The sequence below is a fragment of the Lycium barbarum genome, chromosome 2 (genome assembly GCF_019175385.1).
Source record: "Lycium barbarum isolate Lr01 chromosome 2, ASM1917538v2, whole genome shotgun sequence".
NCBI classification, from domain to species: Eukaryota; Viridiplantae; Streptophyta; class Magnoliopsida; order Solanales; family Solanaceae; genus Lycium; species Lycium barbarum.
This window is the reverse complement of record NC_083338.1, coordinates 146,169,577-146,197,153: the sequence shown is the minus strand read 5'-3', so window position 1 is coordinate 146,197,153 and position 27,577 is coordinate 146,169,577. Positions and strand designations below refer to the sequence as shown.

The 27,577-nt window shown below is 38.6% G+C and overlaps 1 protein-coding gene and 1 pseudogene across 1 annotated transcript; both read right to left on the bottom strand.

The window, feature by feature from the left end:
• Positions 1-2,319: 2,319 nt before the first annotated feature.
• Positions 2,320-8,565, bottom strand: LOC132629110 (uncharacterized; annotated as a pseudogene).
• A 582-nt stretch (positions 8,566-9,147) lies between these two features.
• Positions 9,148-14,848, bottom strand: LOC132627885 (uncharacterized). Its single transcript, XM_060343498.1, has 2 exons — positions 14,141-14,848; positions 9,148-11,419 (listed from the first exon to the last, which is right to left on the bottom strand). The coding sequence occupies exon 2, from the start codon at positions 11,410-11,412 to the stop codon at positions 9,256-9,258; it is 2,157 nt and encodes a 718-aa protein (XP_060199481.1). The 5' UTR covers positions 11,413-11,419; positions 14,141-14,848; the 3' UTR covers positions 9,148-9,255.
• Positions 14,849-27,577: the final 12,729 nt, after the last annotated feature.

Here is a 27,577-nt window from a genome sequence, read left to right as displayed (position 1 = left end):
TTTCATAATGTCTGTTAACTCAAACTTTATTGAACCTTGTATTTCACTGAATCCAAAACTTATTAATGGTCGACAGCTAGTTGAGTACCTTACGCCGACTGAATTATGTTACCTTCATGTGCTAGCCAAAATGTTTTGCTTTGCAATTGGGAAAACTGGTAGCAAGTTTTGTGATCCTTTCTTACTTATCTCACAACAGAATGACTCAAAGAAAAAGCCTGAAATCCAAACGACGAAAGCAAAATAAAAGATAAAGATGAAAAAGAGGTTAACAGAAGGATGTCCTCTTCGAGAAAGAAAAGAATGGGGAAAACTTATCTAAATGTTGTAGCCAACTCCAATGATATGACATGCATTTTGGCTTAATCAGTCTGATTTGTCCATCCTAATTATTCATAAACTCTTACTAACCCTTTGACTTCGAAACCGAATGTCTACACCCAACAACTGCGTCAAAATCAAGGCCTTCATACAATTAGTGGACCAACAAGTCTCACTCATGTTCAATTCTCTCAACTCACCATCGCCTTATGGTGCTCGTGAGGGTTTTCACCAGTAAGACTCTCTCATTTTTTATATTTTTTTTTATTTTTATTTTTTCATCTCACCATCGCCTTATGGTGCCCGTGAGGGTTTTCACCAATAAGACTCTCTCATTTTCATTTTTCTTCTATCTCCCTTATGCTGATGCCACAAGTGATGCCAATGATGCAAATGCCTTATACTCATAGCTTGCTCAGCCTAGACATTCTTAATGATTGATCTGAAGGTCTTTTATTTCGTTGTAACGTGGCTTTTGGATAGGGTTGGAAATAAAGGATGACATGGAGGCTCAAAGACAATACAAAAGTAATAAGGGATGAGACTTACAACGTTTGGAATCGACTCAAAAGAAAATAATAACTTCTGTCCCAGTTTCTTCGAAACGGGAAATTTTGGATTTTCTTTGGTTGGACCGAACCCCAAAATAGGGTTGCCTACGTATCTTGTCTAGACAAGAATCAGGTCAGACGTAGTTCCGAAACAAAAAAAATTTCCTTCTCTTTTTTTTTTTTTTTTTTTTTTGATTTTGTTGTTGTTGCTGTTTCTTTTTATATATATATATTTTTGTGTGTGTGTGTGTTTTTTTTGTATTTTTTTTTATATAATAATATTTATGAAAAGCTTGATTCCAAACGAGGGTTGCGAAAGAAAAATAAACTATGGCTCAAAAGGGGTAGCAAGGGATGACATAATGTATAGGTAGCAGAATAGAATGCCTTCGTCATATCAACCCTTAAAAATATCAAGCACCCAACAAGTAAATCAAAGGTAGGGAGATGAAAATCATACATAATATCTTTTCACTGCATCTGCATTGATGGCAGTTTCAGACATTGTGCCTTCTATGTCTGTCAGATACAAAGCACCATTGGGCAAAACCTTCTTCACCACGAATGGCCCCTGCCAATTTGGGGCGAACTTGCCTTTGGCCTCGGCCTGATGTGGAAGAATCCGCTTTAACACTAATTGACCCACTTCAAAATGTCTGGGGCGCACCTTTTTGTTGTGTGCTCGTGCTATCCTCTTTTGATACAGTTGACCATGACATACCGATGTTATTCTCTTTTCGTCAATCAGACTCAATTGCTCTAAACGGGTTTTGACCCACTCATTGTCATCAATTCCAGCTTCCTCAATGATTCGAAGGGACGGGATTTCAACTTCTGCAGGTATAACCGCTTCGGTCCCGTATACCAACAAATAAGGAGTTGCACCTACTGAAGTGCGAACAGTTGTGCGATAACCCAATAAAGCAAAAGGCAACTTTGCATGCCATTGTCTCGAACATTGCACCATTTTGCGCAGTATCTTTTTAATGTTCTTATTAGCAGCTTCCACAGCCCCATTTGCCTTCGGACGATATGGAGTTGAATTCCGATGTGTAATCTTAAACTGCTGACATACCTCACGCATCAGATGATTGTTGAGATTCGCCGCATTATCTGTAATCATTGTCCTCGGGATCCCGAACCTGCAAATAATGTTGGAATGAACGAAATCCACCACGGCTTTTTTAGTCACCGACTTGAGAGTTACTGCTTCCACCCACTTTGTAAAGTAATCGATGGCCACCAAAATGAACCTATGCCCATTGGACGCTTTCGGCTCAATTGGCCCGATCACATCCATCCCCCAAGCTGCGAAAGGCCATGGAGCAGACATTGTGTGTAATTCCGAAGGAGGAGAATGTATCAAGTCGCCATGTACCTGGCACTGATGACACCTACGAACGAAACGGATGGAATCCCGCTCCATGGTGAGCCAGTAATAGCCTGCTCAAAGAATTTTCTTTGCCAAAACATACCCGTTCATGTGCGGTCCACAAACTCCTGAATGTATCTCAGTCATGATAGTTGCAGCCTCTTTAGCATCTACACACCTCAAAAGTCCTAAATCTGGAGTCTTTTTAGACAAAATTCCTCCACTTAAGAAAAATCCGCTTGCCAATCGTCGAATAGCTCTCTTTTGGTCACTGGTAGCATGTGCTGGATATTTCGCCGACTCGATATATTCTTTAATATCATGGAACCAAGGCTCACCGTCAAGTTCCTCTTCAACTGTATTGCAATAAGCATGTTGATTGTGAGTTTGTATATGTAAAGGGTCAATGTGAGCCTTGTCTGGGTGCTGGAGCATTGAAGACATGGTGGCCAAAGCATCAGCAATATCATTATGAATCCTAGGAATGTGCTTAAATTTTACTGTTATGAACCGTCTGCAAAGATCCTGCAAACACTGGTGATATGGTATAAGCTTCAAATCACGGGTTTCCCACTCTCCTTGAACTTGGTGGACTAGCAAGTCTGAATCCCCCAATACCAATAATTCTTGAATCCCCATGTCGATATCTAACCTTAAACCCAAAATGCAAGCTTCATACTCCGCCATGTTGTTGGTACAATAAAATCGAAGCTGGGCTGTTACAGGGTAATGTTGTCCTGATTCTGAGATAAGAACGGCCCCTACCCCAACTCCTTTCCTGTTAGCAGCCCCATCAAAAAACAACTTCCAACCCGGATCGTTATCCAAAATGACCTCCTCGAGGCATGACACTTCTTCATCAGGAAAGTACGTTTTCAATGGCTCATATTCTTCATCCACTGGGTTCTCCGCCAGATGGTCTGCCAAGGCTTGGGCTTTCATCGCGGTCTGAGTCACATACGAAATATCAAACTCCGTGAGTAATATCTGCCATTTTGCAAGCCTGCCCGTGGGCATGGGCTTCTAAAATATATACTTCAAAGGGTCCAAGCGGGAGATAAGATAAGTAGTGTAGGACGAAAGATAATGTTTCAATTTTTGTGCAACCCAAGTCAAAGCGCAACACGTCCTTTCTAGATGAGTGTACTTAGCCTCATAAGTAGTAAACTTCTTGCTGAGATAATAGATTGCCTGTTCCTTCTTGCCTGTAACATCATGTTGACCCAATACGCAACCAAAGGAATTGTCCAGAACTGAGAGGTACAATATTAAAGGTCTCCCAGGCTCGGGAGGAACCAATACAGGTGGATTCGACAGATACCTCTTGATTTTGTCAAACGCTTCTTGGCATTCGTCAGTTCATTCAATCGCAGCATTCTTCTTTAACAACTTAAAAATGGGCTCGCAAGTTGTTGTGAGTTGAGCAATAAATCGACTAATGTAATTCAACCTCCCAAGTAGGCTCATTACCTCGGTTTTGTTCTTTGGCAGTGGTAACTCCTGAATAGCTTTGATCTTTGCAGGATCCAATTCAATACCACGCCGACTGACTACAAACCCCAAAAGTTTCCCTGACGGGACTCCAAATATACATTTCGCTGGATTGAGCTTAAGATTGTACCTGCGAAGCCTTTCGAAAAATTTCACCAAATCCTTGACATGGTCAGACTGCTTTCTTGATTTAATGATCACATCATCCACATATACTTCAATTTCTTTATGCATCATATCGTGAAATATGGTGGTCATCGCTCTCATATATGTTGCCCCAGCATTCTTCAACCCAAACGGCATGACTCGATAACAATATGTACCTCATTCTGTGATGAAGGATGTCTTCTCTGCATCATCATCATCCATAACGATCTGGTGATACCCAGCGTAGCAATCTACAAAAGACGCAATCTCATGCTTAGCACAGTTGTCTAACAAAATATGGATATTGGGCAATGGAAAGTCATTCTTCGGGCTTGCTTTGTTTAGATCACGATAATCCACACACACACGCGTTTTGCCATCCTTCTTCGGAACGGGGACAACATTGGATAACCAAGTAGGGTATCGAGCGACTCGGATGACTTTGGCCTCAAGTTGTTTTTCGATTTCTTCTTTAACCTTCACACTCATGTCTGATTTTAGTTTCCTTAATTTCTGCTTCACAGGAGGGAATGTGGGGTCAGTTGTCAATTTGTGAACCACCAATTTAGTACTTAAACCCGGCATATCATCATAAGACCATGCAAAAACATCCTTATATTTAAACAAAGCCTGGATTAATTCTTTCTTGGAATGTGGTTGAACATGCACACTTAGCTTAGTTTCCCTGACATTATCTTGATCTCCTAGATTGATTGCTTCGGTTTCATTCAAATTAGGGTTCGTTTTATCTTCGAAGTGTTTCAAATCCCTGCTTATTTCCTGAAATACTTCTTCTTCATCATATTCAACTTCTTGGTTCATTGTTTCATGGTTAGGTCGGATTTTAAGATCTGGCTGAGAATTCCGCATGCATGTCATATCATTAGAACCAGCACAAACAGAACTGTACAAAAGAAAATAAACAAACATATTAGAATTTACGGAAAAAACAAATTGCATTTCATTGAAAGGAAGGATAGAAGGGTTTGAACATTAAAACAAGCGAAAGATAAAAATCCGAATTACAACCCTGGAATAACTCGGATAAAGGAAAGGAAAACAAAACAAACTACCAAAACTCCTTCCTGGTTGGGAGAGGAGTGACTTCCCAATTGCTGAGTTGGACATCATGGCCAATGAACTGCACATCCGCGTTACTGGGACCCCCTCCAATTTTAACCATATCAGCTTCAACAAACAAGTTCTGGAAACACCCAATCAACCCAAAATCCACATCCAGTACTGGCTGGGAAAAACTGCTGGTATTCTTGACGAAGGACTTGTAGATTGGTGGCACAGGCTTAGTAAGTGACCATGCTTCTTTTTTTCGCTTTTTAACCCTCTTTCTATCTTCAGCCGTTGGTTTGAACCCCAGACCAAATGGACCTGGACTCTCACGTGGACACACCGGATAAACCATACCTTGTAGAGAAGCCCCCAAGCCTTTTCCTGGCTCAAAACCATATTTCAACATTTCATTTACCACCATAACAGATGTTGGAGGCAACTGCGGTCTCAGAATGGGTTTCCCTTCAGGGATCTGCTCAGCTACCACTATCTCAGAAGCTTGATACACCAGTGTTTCATCAACATTATCCACTTCGATAAAGAGAACAGTGGAGTCTTTATAAATGGACAAATCCCCTTCACCGTGAACGATCACTTCCTGCCTATCATATTCAAACTTGATCATCTGATGCAATGTGGATGGGATTGCCCCAGCCATATGTACCCATGGTCTTCCCAACAACATATTATAGGAGGCATTGATGTTCAATACTTGAAAATCTATGGTAAAATCAGCAGGCCCTATTGTAAGCACAAGATCTATCTCACCGATGGCGTCAGTTTTCGCTCCATCAAAAGCTCTAACACACACATTATTTGGTCGAATTATTTCAGTACTTACATTTAGTTTTTGTAAGGTTGACAGAGGACAAATGTTTGCACCAGAGCCCCCATCAATCAAAACTCTCGTGACATAGGAAAGCTCACATTTTACAGTAATATGAAGGCTTCGGTTATGTCCAGTACCTTCAACGGGTAGTTCATCATCTGAGAAAGTGATTCTATTTACCTCAAAGATCCTCCCAGCAATTTTCTCCAATTGATTAACTGTAATCTCAGTAGGGACATGAGCTTCATTCAAAATCTTCAACAAAGCTTTGCGGTGTTCATCTGAGTGTATTAATAAAGACAACAAAGAGATTTGAGCAGGGGTTTTCCTTAATTGCTCCACAATGGAATAGTCTGGCAATTTCATCTTTTTCAAGAACTCTTCAGCTTCTTCCTCTGCTACTGGTTTCTTAACGGGTATTTGGCCTTCCCTCACCTGCTTGGTTTTCCTTAACTCTTCCGGAGCGAAGCATCTTCCTGAACGAGTCAGGCCCCCTACTTCGTCTACTTCTTTGATGATTTCCTTCCCTTGGTAAGTAACCATAGTCTGATTATAATTCCAGGGAGCCGCCTTAGCATCAACTATTGAAAGTTGTGTCACTGGCTTAATAATGATATGAGTGGTGAACGCCCCTTTGACAGTTAAAATAGGCCTGCTCGACACCCCTGGCACGATCAACTTTGGTTTTCCCTGACTTGCCCCAACCTTCTCTGGAGCTCCCTTCACAATCAATAAGGGTTTCATCGCGTCTGACTGGATTGGTCTCTTTGTAACCTTATTTAACCCCAAAGGTGTTGTTTTTACAGAATCTGCCGCATTTACTGATTTCTCCACGCCTGCTTCAATCTTCATGATAGGCTTGTACGGAACATCAGACCCATCACTACCATAGATCAACTCCAACATGTTTGTTTCTTTATGATTTGGTAGTGGGTTTTGATTGATATTCGGTATATCTGCATTTTGCACCACAATTTGTTGTGTATCAATCAAATCTTGGATTGCTTTCTTCAAATACCAACATTTCTCTATATTGTGTCCCGGGGTATCAGAGCAATAAGCACATCTTTGAGAGTAATCAAGATTTTTCGGAGGAGGGTTTGGGATCCTTCCTTCAATTGGGCTTAAAACATTTAATGCCCTCAACTTCTGAAACAAATCAGCATATGATTCCCCAATGGGGGTAAAGTTATCCTTGACCGTATTTGCCCTTTTGAACTCCGGCCTGGGCCAAAAATTGGATCTGGGAGGGCCTTGGTAAGTCTGTGGAGGTAGAGGACGGACTTGCGGGGTTGGTGCACGCCATTGCGGGTAACAAGGGGGCTGGACATATGGCTGCGCACTGTATATGGGGTACTGAGGGGGCGGAATAGAATATTGTGGGTTTTGGGGAGGGAAGTAGTGTTGTGGGTAATTATATGGATCTTGGGTGTAGTTTTGGGGTTGGGGTTGGGGTTGAGTGTATTGGCGAGGCGGGCCCCTCGGGTTTCGCCGTAGCCCAGGCGCAACCGTAGCTACGTCTTCCTTTTTCTTCTTTCCACCAAAACTCCCTGAACCATTTTGAATGGCTTGGGTTGTTGCCTTCAATGCGGCAAAGCCGACAATGCGTCTTGTTTTGATTCCTTCTTCTATTATTTCTCCCATTTTAATGGCCTCAATGAACGGTTTTCCTAGGGCTGGGATCATGTGTTGATAATATGTCGCATCTTGTGCTTGGAGAAAAGTCTCCACCATCTCTCCTTCTCTCATTGGTGGCTTTACCCTTGCAGCTTGTTCACGCCAACGAACCGCAAACTCCCTAAAACTTTCGGTAACTTTCTTCTTCAGGTTGGTTAGAGACTTTTTATCAGGAACCAGATAAATATTGTACTGAAATTGTTGCACGAACTCATTTGCCATATCATCCCAAGTATGCCATTTCACAATGTCCTGATCAATAAACCATTCCGAAGCTAAACCAGTCAGACTCTCCCCAAAGTAAGCCATGAGCAATTCCTGATTACCCCCAGCTCCTCTCAGTTGGTTGCAGTATCTCCTCAAATGAACTATGGGATCACCGTGCCCATCGTACTTGTCAAACTTCGGTGTTTTAAACCCCGGAGGTAAGTGAACACTCGGGAACATACACAAATCACTGTATGAAATGCTTTTATAGCTTCCTGATCCCTGCAAGTTCTTCATAGCTTGTTCTAGACTTTTCATCTTCCTAACCATTTCGTCATGCTCTACATTCTTAGTAGCAACTCCATACTCAGTGCCAAGATGCGTAACCGCATTCTTAGCAGGACCTCCATATTCATGGCCAAGATGCGTAACCGCATTCTTAGCAGGTCCTTCAGAATCGATTAGAGGACTAAAATGTAGAGTTTGATGATAAGGATCAGGAGCCCAAATGCAAAATCGGGTACAAAATGCTGCTCTTGAGGGATGTCAGATGGTGGCACAAGGTTTGACCTTTGCATAACCGCAGGTGGCGGTATTGTGTAAACGGGTCTTACATTTGCAACATGATTGGGGTTAGACAGTGGGTATGTGTAGGCAGGCCCAGTGGTTGCAATCCCGAAATGATCGGTCCTGATTGGTACCCTTGGAGGACGACCTACAGAAGTTTCCGCCGTATTGGGCAAATTGGTGTAATGACCGAACCCAGGTGGGTATACCGGGTCTTCCGCAGTAGATAACGGTGTTTGTGAGCATGCTTGTGCGGCAGAAGTGATGTCGGGGAACCCAGGGATTGACTGAGGAGGTTGCTGACCATTCGACCACCCTTGCAGCATCTCAATCATTTGTTTCCTGAGAATTCTATTCTCCTCGGCGATGGCAGATTCTTGTTAAGCCACCCGTTCCGTTTCATCCCCCATGTTGATCATCGGTAGCGAAGTCCCTTCCGTCATTCCGATACTGCCCTTTGACCTTGTGAAATAATGATGTGTTGCCAGTATGGCCACAAACCAACCACTTTTACCTTAACTCTTCTCTGTAAAACAGCCAATGTTAGGGTTAAGCAATTCATAATCACTCATTCATATGCATGTATCAATTCTACTATGGCAGGCCCTATGTCTCATCCCGGCTTATCTAGGTGCAACCTCGTTTTTTTTTTTTTTCATCGCTCATTTCTCTTTTCTTCTTCTCCCTTTCTTTCTTTCAACCTCTCCTTTCTCTCTCTTGTTTTTTTTTTTTTTTGCAGGTTTTAGAAGCTTCAATCGAACCCATTGGGGGTTGCCTACGTATCATGTTGAAAACATGAATCAGATCGTTACGTAGTTCGTACAAATAGCTGGGTTATTTTAAAAACAAAATCTTTTCCATTTATTTTCAACTTTCATTCCATCATTTTTACAAAGACTCAAAGAAAGGATGAAAAAATGAACTAAAATCGACTCCACTAGTACTAAAGACAACGTAACGCTAACTCAAAAGAAAAATGAAAGAGCAAAAGGTAAAAGACGAACACGTTGACTGCATCGACACTTCTATTCCTTGTCCCCTTCATGATGACTCTGATTCAGCTGGCCACCCATATCCTTATATAAACCTTGCAGTGTACGTGTGAGATGATCGACAAAGGTAGGTATTTGCGAATGAAACTGCTCGTAGCCCAATCTTTCATATTCCAAACCTGCTTGTGAAGAGCGAATGGCCATACCTCGGACCCTACCTCGAACCGTCCCACATTTGTACTCTAATTCTTTTATCCTTAACTCACGGGCAGCGGCCTCTTCTCTCGCCTTTTTCTCACGCACGGTCACTGACTCTAATTTCTCCTGTAACATCTCCCTTTCCTGAATTAACTGGGACATATCAGAGCCTACATTTTGGCGAGCCAAGTTCCTTTTTGCTTCCTCCAATTCTTCGTGAAGTTTATCTTGGGAGCGTAACCACTCAGCCTTCTCTTTTTTAAATTGTTCTTCTTTTCGTTCAAACTCATTCTGCTGCTGGTGCATATCCTCTTCAAGGATGCTCAATCTCTCTTGCAAACCTTGTCTAACAATTTTAGCACGTTTCGCTATCTGTGACCCCCTAATCGTGGCCAGTTGAAGCTTTCCCTGTAGTGCGGTTGTTTTGGCCCTTTCCTCGGCAATTTCTGCATCCCGCTGCTGAATTATAGCCTTAGCGTGCTCCAGGTCTGTGTTTATAGTTTGCAGTGTGGATTGATAATCTGCTCCTACTTCTAAACGGGCTTGTCTGATCTTTTCCTCATACTCCATTTGTTGTTGGGCCAAGCTTGTTCTAGCACGCTCTAAATCTGCTTGTAAGAGTAGATTGGCGGCATGGTGCTCCTTCATCGCCATCGCGATTTTTATGTCCATTTCGGCTTCATAATCTACTGGCCCTTTTGCGGATCTCTTGGGTTGAACTTTCACAACTGGTTGGTTCTCGAGCCATATAGGGTATCCCGGATGCACTTCCCCCAAATGACGCTCGGTAACCATTGTATCGAATGTCATTACCCGACAGCCATTCCAAATCTCCACAACCAATCCTTCAGGCAAGGGGATTTCTGGTCTTACCTCAAATACAAAATTCGTCATGTCTTCTACTACAGGTATTATCTGGCGCCGACCCAATTGTCGTAAAACTCGTAATGGTACGTACGGTTGAACACCCCTTATACCCATCAATAAGAGAGATGGGCGATGTGTAGATGTGTATATGACTTCTCTCCAAGGGAACCAAGGGAAGTTCCAAGTGATCTTATCTGACGTTAATGAACGAAATTCTCCAATACATGCCTCCACACCGTCCGGTTGCTTATAATCCTTTACCCTAGTTTCATAGCTTAAAATGTAATCACTCCGATCATGAACAAATCTTGCCACGTGACGGGGTCGGAAGATGTGCTCCACTATCCACATTTGCAATAATATGTTACACCCTTCAAAGTAACCCTTTCCCTTTTGGAAAACCGTCAAGGCCCGATAAATATCTGCTAAGATCATTGGCACAATGGTATGATCCTTCTTTGTGGTCAAGACGTCTACTATCCCGGCTAAACGGATGTTGATTTTCTGCCCCCGTCTTGGGAAGACCATTATTCCTAAAAATGCCACCATGAAGGCAAAACGACTGTGGTCTTTCCAAATTTCAAAATTTCCTTTATTACTGAGCCTCTTTCCAAACCTCTCAAACCCGTCTCTTCTCCCGTACCTCTCATACAAGAATTCTAAAGAAATCCATCCTTTGTCTAGGGATTCCCAACCCTCATCCAGAAATTCTTCCTTGCCATTTTTCTTCTCATCCTCTTTGCGCTTAGCGATGTTCATTTTTGTGAGGAAACTGTTCACAGAAATAAGTCTTGGGGCTACAAGCTTTTGGCGGTGTAGGTTCTCACCAAGTCCGGTATAGCCAGCAATTTCCTCTAAGGTAGGGGTCAGCTTGAAGTCTGAAAATCGGAACACATTCTTTGTAGGGTCCCAAAAGGATAGCAAAGCATCAATCACGTCCCTCCTAGGGTCGATTTTCATAATGTTGGTCAAGAACCCCATATGCTTAAAGATCTTTGTGTGTTCTAGCATATCCATTTCATTCCACCATGTCCAAAGTTTCCAAGGGACCTCATGAACAACCTGAAGTGGTATACTCCCATCTCGCTTCCTCTTTTGACACTTCCCACGGCCCGGATAAAACATGTTGTACCTATGGATGTAAATACATGGTTAAGACTCATATAAACCTGTTGGATATGAAAGTAATGACCTTTTTGACAGCAGTCTACCGTGACCCAGATAGCAAAACTCAACAAAGTTGCCCAACATTGGACTTGAAAACCAAACCTAGAGTGACTTGTCTAAATACCCTGTCACCGATTCGTGGGTACGTTTAATTTTATGACAAGGACTCTGCAAAATGACTTAGTATCTTTATTGTTTTGACAAACTAACCTGACACAAATGGACAAAAGGACTACACAAATGACACAAATGAACCTCTCAAACCTGAGAAGGTGGGGCCGAACTCGAAGAGAGTTGCCTACGTATCTCACGGACGGTGAGAATCAGGCTCGCGTAGTTCGTATAAACTCAAAAAAAAAAATGGGGATGATATTTGACCTCCTCTCTTTTCTTTTCTCTTTTTTTTTCTTTTTTTAAAAAAAAAATGACCCAAAAGTCAGTGATATTTATCTCTCTCAAACCCCCTCGGTTATCCTAAAGCCGGTCAACAATCAGACACCTTCCAAGTATATTACAATTAGCACATTGGATGCACATGTTGGTCTGATAAAAAGGTCACCTGTCCTAGTCAAACCCGACCCCTGTGCCGAGTCCCGCTAAGTCAAATGCACGTGATGCAGATAAGCGTAGCCTACTAGGGATATCAGTTCTGCGTTTTAAGTTTTGCTAGGTTTAAGACCTAATGGCAAAGGTGTCTAGACTGGGTCACCCGAGCGGACAACTCGAGCCGGGGAGGGGCAATACTGTCGGTAGCAGTGCTATTCCGACATCATTGCTTATCCTGTCCCGCCTAACATGTGTGACTAAAATCCTCCACCGGGCGCCAAGACGCTCCGGCTTTATCTTGACAGAAAGTTAGGATGCATAACTACATTCCTGTGCCCGTGTGTGAAGTGTTTCAGAGACTCAGAAGGGTGCGCGAGAGAAGGCATTTTATAATACAGTTCAACAATATCAAAGCGGTAATTGAGCAGCAATTAGCACATTAGGCCAAAAACATAATAAATCCAAATAATAATAATAATAATAATAATAATAATAATAAAAGCCAAATATAAGGCAATATCACAAAGCTCGAATTCTGGTTACACTCCCCAGCAGAGTCGCCAGAGATGTCACACCCCTTTTTTTTGCGCTCCCGCGCTATAACCGCGCAAGTTTTTATTATTAAAGGGTTTTTCCATTTGAAGTGACGGTTTTGAAAAGGGAATATTTTATTTACAGAGTCGCCACTTGGAATTGAGTTTTGGTGTTCCAAGCCACCTTATGAATCCCTAATCAAAATGACTCTTTTATTATGGTCCGCGAAAATAGAAGACCGGGTAAGGAATTCTGTTGACCGGGGAGAAGGTGTTAGGCATTCCCCGAGTCCCGTGGTTCTAGCACGGTCGCTTTATCGACTTATACTTAGCTTAAATTAATTTTTTGGATATATTACGTATCTGAGCCTTGATCTGCTCGTACCTTTTATTGTTGAACTTTTTATTGGTTTTAACTCGGATGCGTAACCGCATTCCGGATCTTTTAAGCGTGTCAAAATAAGATGCATAATTGCATTCTTACTCGAAACAAGATTAATTATTAAAACGAATTTAGCCAAGGTGTGTCACCGCATCCTTGAGTTATTAAACAAATGTCTCGAAATAAGATACGTAACCGCATTCTTAATCGAAACAAACGTCTTAAAACGTGTCTAAAGCTCGTCTAGCGTTAAAGGCAATTATTTGTCTCTAAAATCTGAGACTTAAAATTATTTGGTTAAAATTAATTATTATTATTATTATTATTATTATTATTATTATTATCTATTTATTTATTTATTTCATTCTTTTGACAATGGATTTTGAAACGTGTTCGCAATCCATCTCGCTCCCTCACAATTGGTTTTACCACTCTTTTCTTTTATACTTGACAACGAAATTTGAAATAATTCGCACCCCATCTCGGTTATCTCACAGTTAAACTCATTAATCCGTGCTTTGAAATGATAAGCCAAAAATAAATATGAACCAGTGACCCATTCAAATAAACGCACAAATGAAATTAATACTAATGACTAAAATTCAAAATAGGTTTACCACCGTGACCCACCTATCTATTATTTTTTAAAGAAAAATCCCTACCCCTCTGAATATTACTGCTATAAACTTGTTTCCAGATCAATTCATACATACACATCAAATCTAGAAGAAAGAGTCTCATACGTTCAACTGAATATGATAAAATACTAACGAAAATGAGCCACCGTTAAACAAAATCTGCTTATGGAAACATACATTACATTCGCATCTTGCTAATTATGTGATTTATATGATATAATGAGAATACCAAAACGGACCCAATAGTTACTAACACCTTTAATTACTCCTAGAAAATAATAAAATTAATTTTAAAAGATTACTAAACAACCAGCTATCTAATTTTCCATTAAGCCGAGAGGTGCAACTTATTTTAGGATAGAAATGGTCAATCACGATAGTACCAGCAAACAGAAAAATTCATACAAAAAAAAAATTCAAACATCAACGGAAAATAGCAAAAATTAATATCACTCTAAACGCATATAACTAAATAGGAAGACCAAAGAGCGTGGAAATAAAGAATTGGACCTTCAATAGAGGTAACAAACAAACACTGTTACAAAATTCCAAAATATTGAAGGCAATAAACTGAGATTGAAATGGACCTTTCAATGTGGGAAATAACACTTTCCTTTGAATGAGATAGCCAAACGGAGCTTTGAACCGGAAAACCCCGACCAAAACAGCGTCGAATATTTTTTTAGATCTAAACCCGAAATCTCAACTCAACTCTGTTAATGAAATTTTGGTTAAAAGAAAATGGATATTTTATATTTAAGTGGTTTAACGATGGTGTGGTTTTTGAGGTGGTTGCTGTTTAAGGTGAGAAAAAAAAAATGAAAGAAGATGATGATAATATATTTTTTTTTCTTTTTTGTTGGATTTTCCGGTGATTTTTCCGGCGAGGGGGGGGGGGGAGTTGTTCACGGTGGTTTGTGGAAAATTTGAAGAAGATGATGGATGATTTTTTTTTTTTTTGGAGTTAAAAGGGTGAGCTGCTTATATGGTCTTTTGGTGTACTGAGTTTTCTTAGTTTTATATCATTCTTGGGTACACGTTTTAGCTACTAAAAAGGAAAAAAGAAAGATCTCATGCGGCCCCTCCTTTTTTCTTTTTGTTATGGTGGCTGTAGGTTCCTATATTCTAGGTTTTTTTTTTCATTTGTTTTTGCGGCTCAATCCCCTTATTCCCTCATATGCCTCTCCTTTTTGTATCATTATCTGTATTGCCCTATATAAAAGTACTGAATCCCCTTTTGTCACGTGCTCTCTCCCTCTTTCTTTCATTTTTCTTTTTGTGTGGGCCCCACCTGCAACAATAATTTATTCCCTATCACGTGAACCCCTCCCCTTTGTGATAAGGTTTGTTACCAAACTTTGTCATTTTGTGGTGAGGTGGTACAATTCTATTTGTTCATTTTTTTTTATTTATTTTTTTTAAATGTAAACAAAATAAATAAATAAATAAATAAAATAAATAAAAACAAATATATATATATATATATATATATATATATATATATATATATTTAATAACTATTTCTAGATAACTGAAAAGAAAGAAAAAAAAACTTAAAATAAATAATTGTCTAAGTAAAATTAAAACCTACAAAGCATATTTTTGTAATTTTCTTTTCTTTAAAATACAAAACTTATACTCTAAAAATAGCAAATATTTTGTTCTTTTTTTTATTTTCGCAAATAAGCCTACTAAATAAAAATAGAATAAAATCGACACGTCAAGAATTAAAATTAAAAGAAATATTTAAACACTATAAGGTGAAACACACGGGGAGGGTCAAAAAACACGTGTCTACAGCTGTCCCTGTTTGATTGGGAACACGAAGAGTTTTCAAACAAACAAGTAGACAAAGAGACTAGTTTGACCCTACCGTTGTTCTAAAAGGAAGGGAAGAAAGAAGATAATGCAACCGAGCCCTGGTTTTGGGCATCCTACATATCCCGGGTTATAAGGGAATCAGGTCACGTGTAGTTCAAGAGTAAGAAGGGAGATGAAACATATTGAGGTGAATAGTCGAGCGAGGTCCTGTCGAGGCTCCGGTCCGCGGTCCTATTATTACATCAAATGAAAGATAAAAGTTAAAAAGAAAATACAAGTACAAGACCCTATCTATGCAGCTTCTCTTGAATCTTGACTTGAACCTTCATGCTTGTTTCTAAACTTTAAAATTTAAAGTCATCCCTATTCTCCAGGCGGGACTCCTGCTACTTCTGACTGAACTTGAAAGCAACTCAAAGTACACCTTGTCACACCCCATTTTAACCCGGAGAGTTAAAAGTTAGAGGTACGACATATTGGTGATTCCTGTTTTTTGTTGTTTTATTAAGGAGTCGCCACCTAATTATTTACGGTGAATTAGGACACCTGAAGTTTATTAAAGTTATGTCTAAAGTTAATTCTGTTTAAGGTCTGCGAAATTTAAGATTCTGGATAAGGGTTCAATTAGTCTAAAGGGAAGGTATTAGGCACCCTTTAAGACCCATTAACAATGGTTAACCGACCGGACTTATGATTAATTAGGCTGAGTGTAAATATAGTATTATAGGAAAAGGAAAGCAGTTTGTAAGTATGGCCAAAGATAGATATGTCAGAATGCTATTTAAAATAGAACTTGTAAAAATAATAATAATTTGTATAAAAGACTATTTTTTATGCTGTTTAGAAATACAATTTATAAATATTGTCAAAGTTTTAAATAAAAGTATAATAGTGTTGTTTAAAGTAATACTTATATAAAAAAAAAACATAATAATTTGCGTAAAAGAAGATTTTAAATGTTAAATGAGACTGGAAGATATTGCTAAGGCATTAGATAAAAATATAATAATGTCATTCAAAAATAAGATTTGTAAAATGGGATGATTTGCTTATGAATAATAGCATTTTTAAAGGATAGTTTGACAAAAGTGATCTTCAAGTAAAAAATGATATTACATGAATATGATAATATAAAAACGCCTAGACTTAAATATGATAAAAAGTCCATGAATTTCTTTCTATATTTTTATCTCTTTATTTAACATTATTTGCGCTAAAATATGCATGATTAAAAAGTGTGTTCATAAAATGTATTTGAGTTTATATTTTTTGTGTATCCGTGATGTAAGACTAGAAACGTGATCTTAATTCAAAATATATATTTACGACCTCACGTCCTTGAAAAACCGATTGTTCTAATATAGATAAATATTGTAGGTATTGTAACTAATTTAATATGAAAAATGAAACTATGAAATTAATTATTGGTTCTTTCTACCTATTTTACTAAAATCAAAACCCCACTGATTTCGCTAAGGTTCACCTAATCTAAGCAAATAAAATAAGTAAAGTGTTAATCAGGTAATTATAAATTAAATACACATAAAAAAAGGGCAAAATGATTCAAATGGGCTCAGGCCCATTTTCGTGTTGTTGCTGTTTGCTATTGGGCCACTGCTGGGCTGAAGCCCAGCAGATTTATGCGCTGCTGCGGGTCTGTTTGCTGATGTTGGGCTTGGCCCAAATTTTATCTTCTATTGGTGCTGCAGGCTGGGCTGAATAGAGAATGGAATCATGTTGGGCTTTTAGCCCAACGCCAAAATACGGAAGAAAACGAGTCTCTCGGACTCGTGTGCGAGATGATCATGCATAAAACGAGAGGAAACGATTAGTATATGATCAACGAATATGTAAAATACACACTCAAACCAGATCAGCAGGTTGTATGTATTCTGTGTATATTTAAATATATCTCATGCATACATATTCATAAGGATGTGTAAAAGGTTAAGGTTGGAAAACTTCCTCTCCATCTTCCCGATGCCGCACAAGTTCCAAGGAATTTTCATGAATCCCAGGCATGGCTAACACCGGGAAAGGCTTGGATGACCCCAAACTGTCATGGTCCATCTAAAAAAAACAAACATGTCCAAAAATGGGACAAGGGAGCGCAGGGAACTCGAAACAAAACTCAGAACAACTCAAATGATAACAGCAACATTCAAAAGAGTATCGAGCATATAGGATTTCCAGAAAGGAAAGAGGAAACGACCTATTAGCATGACACACACATATTAAGCATAGAAATTAAGTCCATGACTTAAGCTGGTCTAGGCAAGAGTGTTAAACCAAGCAAATTACTCAAAATAGCATGGATGATAGTGTACAGTCAGACTTCAACTAGACAAAACAGTTAAGCATTTCTATTCTTTTAAGTATAGGAAAGGAACAAAGCATAAAGTCACAAAATGGGAGAAACAGCAGCCCAATGTTATTGAGGGCACAACGAACATAGCACTCGAATAAAAAAAATCCATGGAATAACAGAATTAGAACAATTTCCAATAGTTCAGATAATGTAAAACAGAAGGAAAAGGTGTGTGTTCCCAAGAGTTTCAGGTTTCAGGACTGAGACAACATACAACATAAGATCAATATCTGGTCCATAGAAGTTGCGTCTCATTTTGTAGCCACAGAGGAAAAGATGAGAAGCCTATCAATTGCAAGAATAATTAGGGTGACATTCAGACATGAGGGCACAAAAAGAAAGCATAGGACAGTGGCAAATATGAAAAATGAAATACCTGATATACCCTATAGCTAGCAGAAGCATGTCAAGGAATTACTAATCTATTTAAACACAGTTGCATACCCAAAATTTTTACACAGATCATGGTAAAGCTCAACTAGTGCACAAAAGTTTCAGAATTTGACTAAGATTAACATGCACTCTGTGATCAAACTAGTCATGAAAACAGTACAGAGATACAAAACATACTAGGAGATACTGACTTAAGCATAGATAGAGGGTGTTCACATCCAGGCCCAGCAACAAATCAAGAGAAAAACAGAATGCAGTGTTATCACAGGAGTGAAGGTTCATACATACATTACAAGGAAAAAGGAGATAAAGAATTAGTATTCTACATGGTGGACTGATACTAAACTTGATTCAGGACAAATTAAACAATGTAGATATATTTAGCTATTAGTTCAAATGCAAATTCAGTTCCAAGAAACAAACGCAATGAGAGATAATCATTAACGACCAGGGCAAGACTAAATTAGTTAGAAGTAAACAGTAGCCTGCGTAATACTACTAAGATGCTGAACTTAATCTAACCAACTGAAAATGGAACAAGGTTTGATAAACGACTTGTTAAGGAAACTAAACATAGAATTCAGATTTGGAAACAAACACATTTCAACAACCAATACCGACATGTTAGGTAATCTTTCATTGTATTTAAATCTAAGCGGATTACATTTATGATAGGGTATATTACCTGAAAAAAATAGAGTAAAAGCAAGGCAATGCTGGCCTGTTCTAATTACATACGGAGTATACCTAAGATATACACACAGTGATGTGTATATCGAATATATATTGAATGTATATTTTCTTCTTATCCCGGTAACCTACTGTATATCATATGTATATCTGACTCTGGAACAAATTATGAATCATGGAAAGTTCAGTCTAAGCCTCCAAACTACTACAGACACCTTTCAAATTCGACTAACGATTAATATCCTATCCTAACAGCTCCCAAACATCAAACAAATAATGCGACAACAACGAAACTACATAATCACTAAACATACAGCAGGATAAACTAAAAATCTTAACCAAAACAGAAATTAAAGCTTACGAGTGATAAGGCATCGAAGTTTACCTTTTTTGTGCGCAATGAACTAGGGTGTCGAAGTCGTCGAATCTACACTCGAACGTTAACAGATTAGGAATCGACAAAAATGGATTCGAAGAGTTCTATCGCAGCCAAAGTCCACCAAGACAGAACGAACATTTACCAATCTTAAAGTTAGAATCGTAATCAAAATGAAAGTCCTAAAAAATGCTAAAGATTTCTGGGTGATTCTTGTTGTATCCCAAACAAACTCAATCCCTCCTTTTTCTTTTTCTTAGTTTGTTTTCGTTGTTTTTATACTGAAAAAAAAAGAGCGGGAGAGAGAGACAAGTGGGGGACAGGGGTGAGTGGGGAGCGGAGAAGAAGGAGGGAAAGGGGGTGAGTGGGAGCGGCGTGAGGCGGCGAGTGGAAGGGAGCGGAGTGAGATGGGAAAGGAGAGTGGGAGGCGGAAAGAAGGAGGGAAAAGGAAAGGAAAGAGTGAAGGGGGAAACCCTTTAGGGTTTTCCCTTAATTTGAGTGAAAATGGGCCGGACCCCGTCCATTTGTGGACTGGGTCAAATTTTGGACTGAGTATTGAAAGAAATGTCTAGAATTAAAAACATAGCCTGGTCTAAAAAATTGAGATAAAAAATATGGTTTAGTCTAAAAGATATTAGGAGTTAATCGGACTTTGATTTGGGGTCCGGTAAGTCAAAATACGGACCGAGTGCAAGAAATAGTTTGGCTTCTAAATTTGAATAAGAGACTCATTTTGATTAACGATGTACTAAGGGTGCCAGAATATCACCTAATACGGAAATATGTAATTATAAAAAGACCCGGGTAAAAATTATATGATGTCGCAAATGACCGTGCAATAATATTTAATAACAAACGCTATTATTAAAATGTGCGAAATAAATGTGATGTGTGTGCGGAAGTTGGTAGAAACGTTGAGAAATGCAAATTTCAATAATACTGAATAATAGTAGCAAATAAATAGCGGTAGTAATACTGATAAATAACAATGATAATGGTAATAATGATAATGTTGATGATAATGGTGATAAAAAAAATAATAGTAGATATAATAATAATGGTAAATAACAAACATTGATAATTAAAAAATGATAATAATTAATAATAATAATAATAAAGATGATAGAAATTAATAAATAAAAAATAATAACGATAAATAACAATTATTGATTATAACAAAATGATAATAAATTAATAATAATAACAATAATGGGATAATAATAAAATAATAATGATAATAATAATAAGAAATGATAATGATGATTAATAATTGATAACAAATAACGCTGATAATAATGATTAGTAATTAATAATAATAATGATAATGATAATGATAATGGAAATAACAAGAAATAATAATTAACGACAAAAATGATAATTTAAGAATAATAATAATAATAATAACAATAATAATAATAATGATAATAATAATAAACTGCAGAAGAATAAATAAAATGTGGGTGTTAATAAAAGACTAATAATTATAGTAAAACTTAAATGCATATTTTTAATTTCTCGAAATACCAGAAGTATAAATAGGTATTTCGGAGGAGATGCGGGACAAAATTGGGTGTCAACAGATGCCCCTCTTCGACCGGAGGTGATGTAAGAATCTTCGGGCGAAGAAGTTGACGTAGTAGCCAATTTTGTTTGGACCGACGAGTATGAGTTTGTAAGAAAGTATGATTTAGGAAAAATTGATTGAAAATATTATGAGGGCCGAAGGAATTATGGAAAATTATGGCCGAATCTCAGTTTCGAGTTGCCTACATATCTCGGGTTGCACGAGAATTAGGCCATGTGTAGTTCGAAAGTTTTTGTGGATTCACAATCTTGCAGGGGGTTGTAGACAAGTGACGAGACGTTCAAGAATGGAACACGTGTTTATAGCCTCCTAATTATAAATGTGATGCACAACACACCCATAAGTAGGACTCTACTAGACACGGTGTAAATTCTTCAAAGATGCCCCAGTGTTGAGTTATGGAAACACTGGGGATGTAGAAAGGAATATGAGATGGTGAGAAGAGTAGATTTAGTAGAGTTTTAGCGGAGGATGTGAAAGAGAAATTAACCTACGTATCACGTGTTTGTGGACATAGGCGGAATTGACTTCGAGAGTAGATTCGTGACCTTTGCTTGTGAGTTTGGTATTCCTCTTTAGCAAATTTGCCCCAGTTCACTGCGTAAGATAAAGTTCCACGTTGTGTTGCATCTCTGCTGGTTGTATTTTCTGAATGAATGTGTGATGCGTATGCTGAGGATGTAATAAGGTCTCTAGTTGCGGTTGGAGATGATAGTAGTAAGGCCTCCGACTGTCTTCCGGGACTCGATGATGTCTGCGAAATTTAAGGTAAATTCGTTAAAGTAGGTAAAGTAGATGATGAAATAAAGAAATAAAGTAAGGAGTAAAGCAAGTGTATAGCCGCTTGGCTTATGCAGATGAGGCCGTGTAGCCATGCGATGTCTCCGGTTGTCTTCGGGGACTTGATGCTGTGTCTCCGGTTGTCTTCGGGGACTTGATGTTGTGTCTCCGGTTGTCTTCGGGGACTGGATGTTGTGTCTCCGGTTGTCTTCGGGGACTTGATGTTGTGTCTCCGGTTGTCTTCGGGGACTGGATGTTGTGTCTCCGGTTGTCTTCGGGGACTTGATGCTGTGTCTCCGGTTGTCTTCGGGGACTTGATGCTGTGTCTCCGGTTGTCTTCGGGGACTTGATGATGTGTCTCCGGTTGTCTTCGGGGACTTGATGATATTCCTGTAAAGTTCAAGGTAAATCATTAAAGTTGATGATGTGTAGCCGTCTGGCTTATGCATATGAGGCAGTATAGCCAAGTGATGCCCGGTTGTCTTCGGGACTTGATGATGCATCTCCGGTTGTCTTCAGAGATTTGATGATGCGTCTCCGGTTGTCTTCGGGGACTTGATGATACATCTCCGGTTGTCTTCAGAGATTTGATGACGTGTCTCCGGTTGTCTTCGGGGACTTGATGATACTTCTCCGGTTGTCTTCAGAGATTTGATGATGTGTCTCCGGTTGTCTTCGGGGACTTGATAATAATTCCTGCAAAGTTCAGAGTAAAATGGTTAAAGCTGGTAAAGTATATGATAAAGTAATTGGTAAAGTATGGAGCAAAGCGGTAGAATAGCCTTTTGGCTTATGATGTTGATGGTATCGTGACAGGCTGAACTGATGACGTGCGATCCTGATTTAATTCGCCTCCAACTTCGTCAACCTACAAAACAGGTATATAAAGTCATAAAGTGATTGTGATAAAAATAAAAATTAAAGATAGAGTTAGAAATAAAGCCGTTTGGCCTTTTAGGCAAGGCCATATTAAGCCAGATGATGCTTTTCTGCCATGATTGATAGACTTGACTGTTGATCTCGCGGTCTTAAGTTCCTGCACTCAAAGAAAAATTCTTAGTTTGGGAGGGGGAAGTTGATTCGTGTTGACTCGAAGCTTGACGTGGTTGGCGCTCCATTAGTCTTGTTTGTTTGGATCTTGTGATCTCCGTTCAAGCCTCAGTAGGTGAACAGTAGTGAAACAATTGCAAGAAAGTATTTGATTTGAATGGTAGGTATGTAGGTATATGTATAAGGAAATGTGACTATATGTATATAAGTTGTGAAATATATATATATATATGTAAATGTATGTATCTAAGGAAAGATATATTTGTATGTAATGAAAGATATATGTGTAAATATATGTATGTAAGTTGTAAAATATTTCTGCCAACTTCAGATTGTGACACTTCCAAAGTGATCGATCTATAATACTTCCGGTCTGGTAGCCCCAATCTTGTCGATGCACAACTGTTCTTTTGTCTATATCCTTTCAAAATATGCCCCAGTTTTGATTCTGAAAGGTGTACTAAATTTATGTTGCGGTGTGACCGAACCTTATATGGGTTGCCTACGTATCCGCCTAGGAATCAGGTCAGAACGTAGTTCGTAAAACATAAAATGGTCTGAAGTTTTCTAATAAAGGGACCGAACCCGATGTGGATTGCCTACGTATCCCACAAGGGAATCAGGTCAGCGTAGTTCGTACTACATCTATGGTAAAGGGTTTGTTGGATTTTATCTAGGTGTGACGGATCTGTATGTTGATAGTTTATGAATTCCTCCGGGGGAATCAGGCCCTATGTGGTTTTCTTCGTGTAAGGATTTTTTGGACTTTCTGTTATAGCGCAACCGAACCCTATGTGGGCTGCCTACGTATCTCACCATGAGAATCAGGTCAGAACGTAGTTCGTATGCATAAGGTATTTTGGACTTTTTGTTCTAAATGCAACCGAACCCTATGTGGGCTGCCTACGTATCCCCCATGGGAATCAGGTCAGCGTAGTTCGTACGGTTGATATTTTGGAATTTTTTTTTTTTTTTTTTTTTTTTTTTTTTTTTTTTTGTTATAAAGCAACCGAACCCTATGTGGGCTGCCTACGTATCTCACCATGAGAATCAGGTCAGAACGTAGTTCGTAACTAAAGGAAAGGTTGCAAACTAGGTTGTCTAACCTAATGTCGTACTTTGATTTCTTCTTGAATTGCTAGCTTTTAGGCTTATGTTATCACCTATCGGCTATTTCAATTCTTATGAGTGGAATCTTGTCTTGTCCCCCTAGTTTCTTTGTTACTCTCTCGGGATGTATGTTGTTTATTTGTTCATTTCATGTCACAATCATAGAGTTGGCAGATTTGATAATAACAATAACAGATGATTAAGGAAAATTAGAAATGCATTTATAGTTTTCACGATTAAGTTTCAAAAAGATGAAGCAAAGCAAACAAAAGTTTTGAGCATGATTCAAGCCTTTAAAAATAAAAGTTCACTACATGTTCAGTCTACCAAGACTCCTGGAGAATCAGGGACGGAGTACAAGTCCAGTTCTTCAGAGTCTCTCCTGGTTCTGCACCCTGGACGGTTGGTGTCTCAGTAGTTTTAGCAGCAATCTTCACTGGCACTTGTTTTCGGATCATCCCCACAGGCGCAACGAACATTGATGACATGCCTCTCTCCATCTTTCCCAATTGGCGCAACGACCTCCTTCCGATTCTTAACCTTTCGATAATTATCATGTTCACGTTGGCGTTTTCGTGAGTAGGCAAATGGATGGGGATCCATATCGGGTCGAGCTCTAGTGAGCTGGATCGCTCCTTCCTTAATCAAGGTTTCGATTTTGTTTTTGAGGCCATAGCAATCCTCAGTGGCGTGCCCAGGAACTCCAGAATGATATGCACAATGCTTGGAACTATCAAACCATTTTGGAATAGGATTGAGAATTTTTCCTTCAATAGGTTGTACCACGCCTGCCGCTTTCAGTCTTTCAAATAGTTGAGCCAAAGGTTCAGCAAACCGAGTATAATTACGGGTGTTTTTTATGACAGGATTTGGACGGACTTTATGTGTGGTATGTGGTCGATTTTGGTAAGTGGGAGCTTGGACAAGTGGGTTTTGATAGTGAGGTGCTCGAGGTTGGCAATAGTTTGCTTGGGTGTTGTAGACAGGGTAATGGAATAGTGGAACTTGGTAGGGTTTGGCGTAGTGGTAAGGATAGAAAGGTTGTTGTGGATGGTCAGAGTATGTAATGGCTTGTCTTAGAGGAGTAATTGTAGGTGGTGGGTTAGTGTTGATGGGTAAAGGAATGTAAGGAGTATGACCTAGTGATTGGTTTGGTGGGTTGACGGGTGGTGGATCAGGAGTAGCATGGGTAGTGCAGGTTGGAGGTAAGTTGTTGTGGGTAGGTATAGTGTTTTGCGGAGGAAAATGTTCAGGGGCTGGAGATTCAAGTGATGGAAAACGAGGCGGGTATGGTGTGACGTTCCTAGGTTCAGGAGGCGGACTTTGGAGTGTAACAGATGAGTTGATCATGTTTCTAACCCAATTCAGTTCTCTGCGTAGATCCTCAATCTCTTGAGTTAGGCGGGCGATATGTTCATCCCGTTGGATAGTATTGCTATGTTCAGAAGTCTCAGGGGGATCATTAGAAACCATGATGTTTTCCGGACCAGTCGAAATAGGTGCGGTAATATTTGCCTTTCCTTGAACAACCCAGCTGCGTTGAGGTAACGATGATGTCTTTGACCTTGTGATGTAAGGATGGTCGGCCATTGAGTGTCAACACGAATCAACTCTCTGTTTTGGGAATAAGATAAAATAAACATACAGTATAAATGATGTTAGTTTCATGAACATATCTAGGTAAAGTCATGATCACGTAAAGTCAAGTAAGGCATGTAGCAAATAATTTATCAAGTAGAGTCACCAAGTTGTCAAACAAATGTAAACGATCATATAATAACGCGTCCTAATATGCATGTGACCTCTTTGTGCCAGAGGTGGGCCTAACGTGGTTTGAAGGGTAAAGTGTGCCATAATATGTCATCCCGTTGCTTTGATTAATTAAACAGGTTCTATTTCTCAAAAAATAAAGTACAAAATAATGTAATATTTATTACATGTCAAATGAATACAACATAAAGTGTTTCCTAATCTAAATAAAGTAAATAAAATTTGTATGTCTAACTTCTAGCTCCATTTGTGATGTCATTGATCTTCGTCATTCATTGTACTCCAATGCAAATCCATACCTGTCATAGAAACGTTAATCATCCTTCCCTCCTAAAGTTTAATTAATTAAAGCAAATAGTCAATATTTAGGCACAGTTATCCTTCAAACATGCACATAAAGTATGATTGGTGTCACTTGGGGTTGTGAACCCGCTTGGACGTTTGGGTAAAGTCATCTAATGGATTTAATACACCAAGGGTATTAAACCTCCTAGGTTATAAAATGTATGCTCTTAATAAAGGGTGTTGGTTCAGCTCTATCTTAGGCTGACTAAGAGTTGTTTTCCTATGACACAAGGTTCCCCCAAGCGGACAACTTGGGAGTGGAAAGTCTGTGGCCGTCGACTGCACCGCCGATCGACTAAATCCACAAGATCGATCCAACTAAAAGGTAATTTAATAGTGAACGGGCGCGAACCGCGAAGCCGTTTTGAGTGTGTGAATATGTGTGAGTTTTCCAGAAGTGGAGGAAATATGAACGGAATGACAGTTTATCAAAGCAGTAACACATAAACAGTTTATATCAAACAAACAGTTTATATCAAGCAAACAATTAATAGCATGTAAAAACAGTTAACAAACAAATAAAGTAATCAAAATAAGCACACAAAACCTATTTAAACTAAGTCCGTTATGGTTAGAACCTAAGTGATTCCCCAGCAGAGTCGCCAAGCTGTCACACCCCATTTTAACCCGGAGAGTTAAAAGTTAGAGGTACGACATATTGGTGATTCCTGTTTTTTGTTGTTTTATTAAGGAGTCGCCACCTAATTATTTACGGTGAATTAGGACACCTGAAGTTTATTAAAGTTATGTCTAAAGTTAATTCTGTTTAAGGTCTGCGAAATTTAAGATTCTGGATAAGGGTTCAATTAGTCTAAAGGGAAGGTATTAGGCACCCTTTAAGACCCATTAACAATGGTTAACCGACCGGACTTATGATTAATTAGGCTGAGTGTAAATATAGTATTATAGGAAAAGGAAAGCAGTTTGTAAGTATGGCCAAAGATAGATATGTCAGAATGCTATTTAAAATAGAACTTGTAAAAATAATAATAATTTGTATAAAAGACTATTTTTTATGCTGTTTAGAAATACAATTTATAAATATTGTCAAAGTTTTAAATAAAAGTATAATAGTGTTGTTTAAAGTAATACTTATATAAAAAAAAAACATAATAATTTGCGTAAAAGAAGATTTTAAATGTTAAATGAGACTGGAAGATATTGCTAAGGCATTAGATAAAAATATAATAATGTCATTCAAAAATAAGATTTGTAAAATGGGATGATTTGCTTATGAATAATAGCATTTTTAAAGGATAGTTTGACAAAAGTGATCTTCAAGTAAAAAATGATATTACATGAATATGATAATATAAAAACGCCTAGACTTAAATATGATAAAAAGTCCATGAATTTCTTTCTATATTTTTATCTCTTTATTTAACATTATTTGCGCTAAAATATGCATGATTAAAAAGTGTGTTCATAAAATGTATTTGAGTTTATATTTTTTGTGTATCCGTGATGTAAGACTAGAAACGTGATCTTAATTCAAAATATATATTTACGACCTCACGTCCTTGAAAAACCGATTGTTCTAATATAGATAAATATTGTAGGTATTGTAACTAATTTAATATGAAAAATGAAACTATGAAATTAATTATTGGTTCTTTCTACCTATTTTACTAAAATCAAAACCCCACTGATTTCGCTAAGGTTCACCTAATCTAAGCAAATAAAATAAGTAAAGTGTTAATCAGGTAATTATAAATTAAATACACATAAAAAAAGGG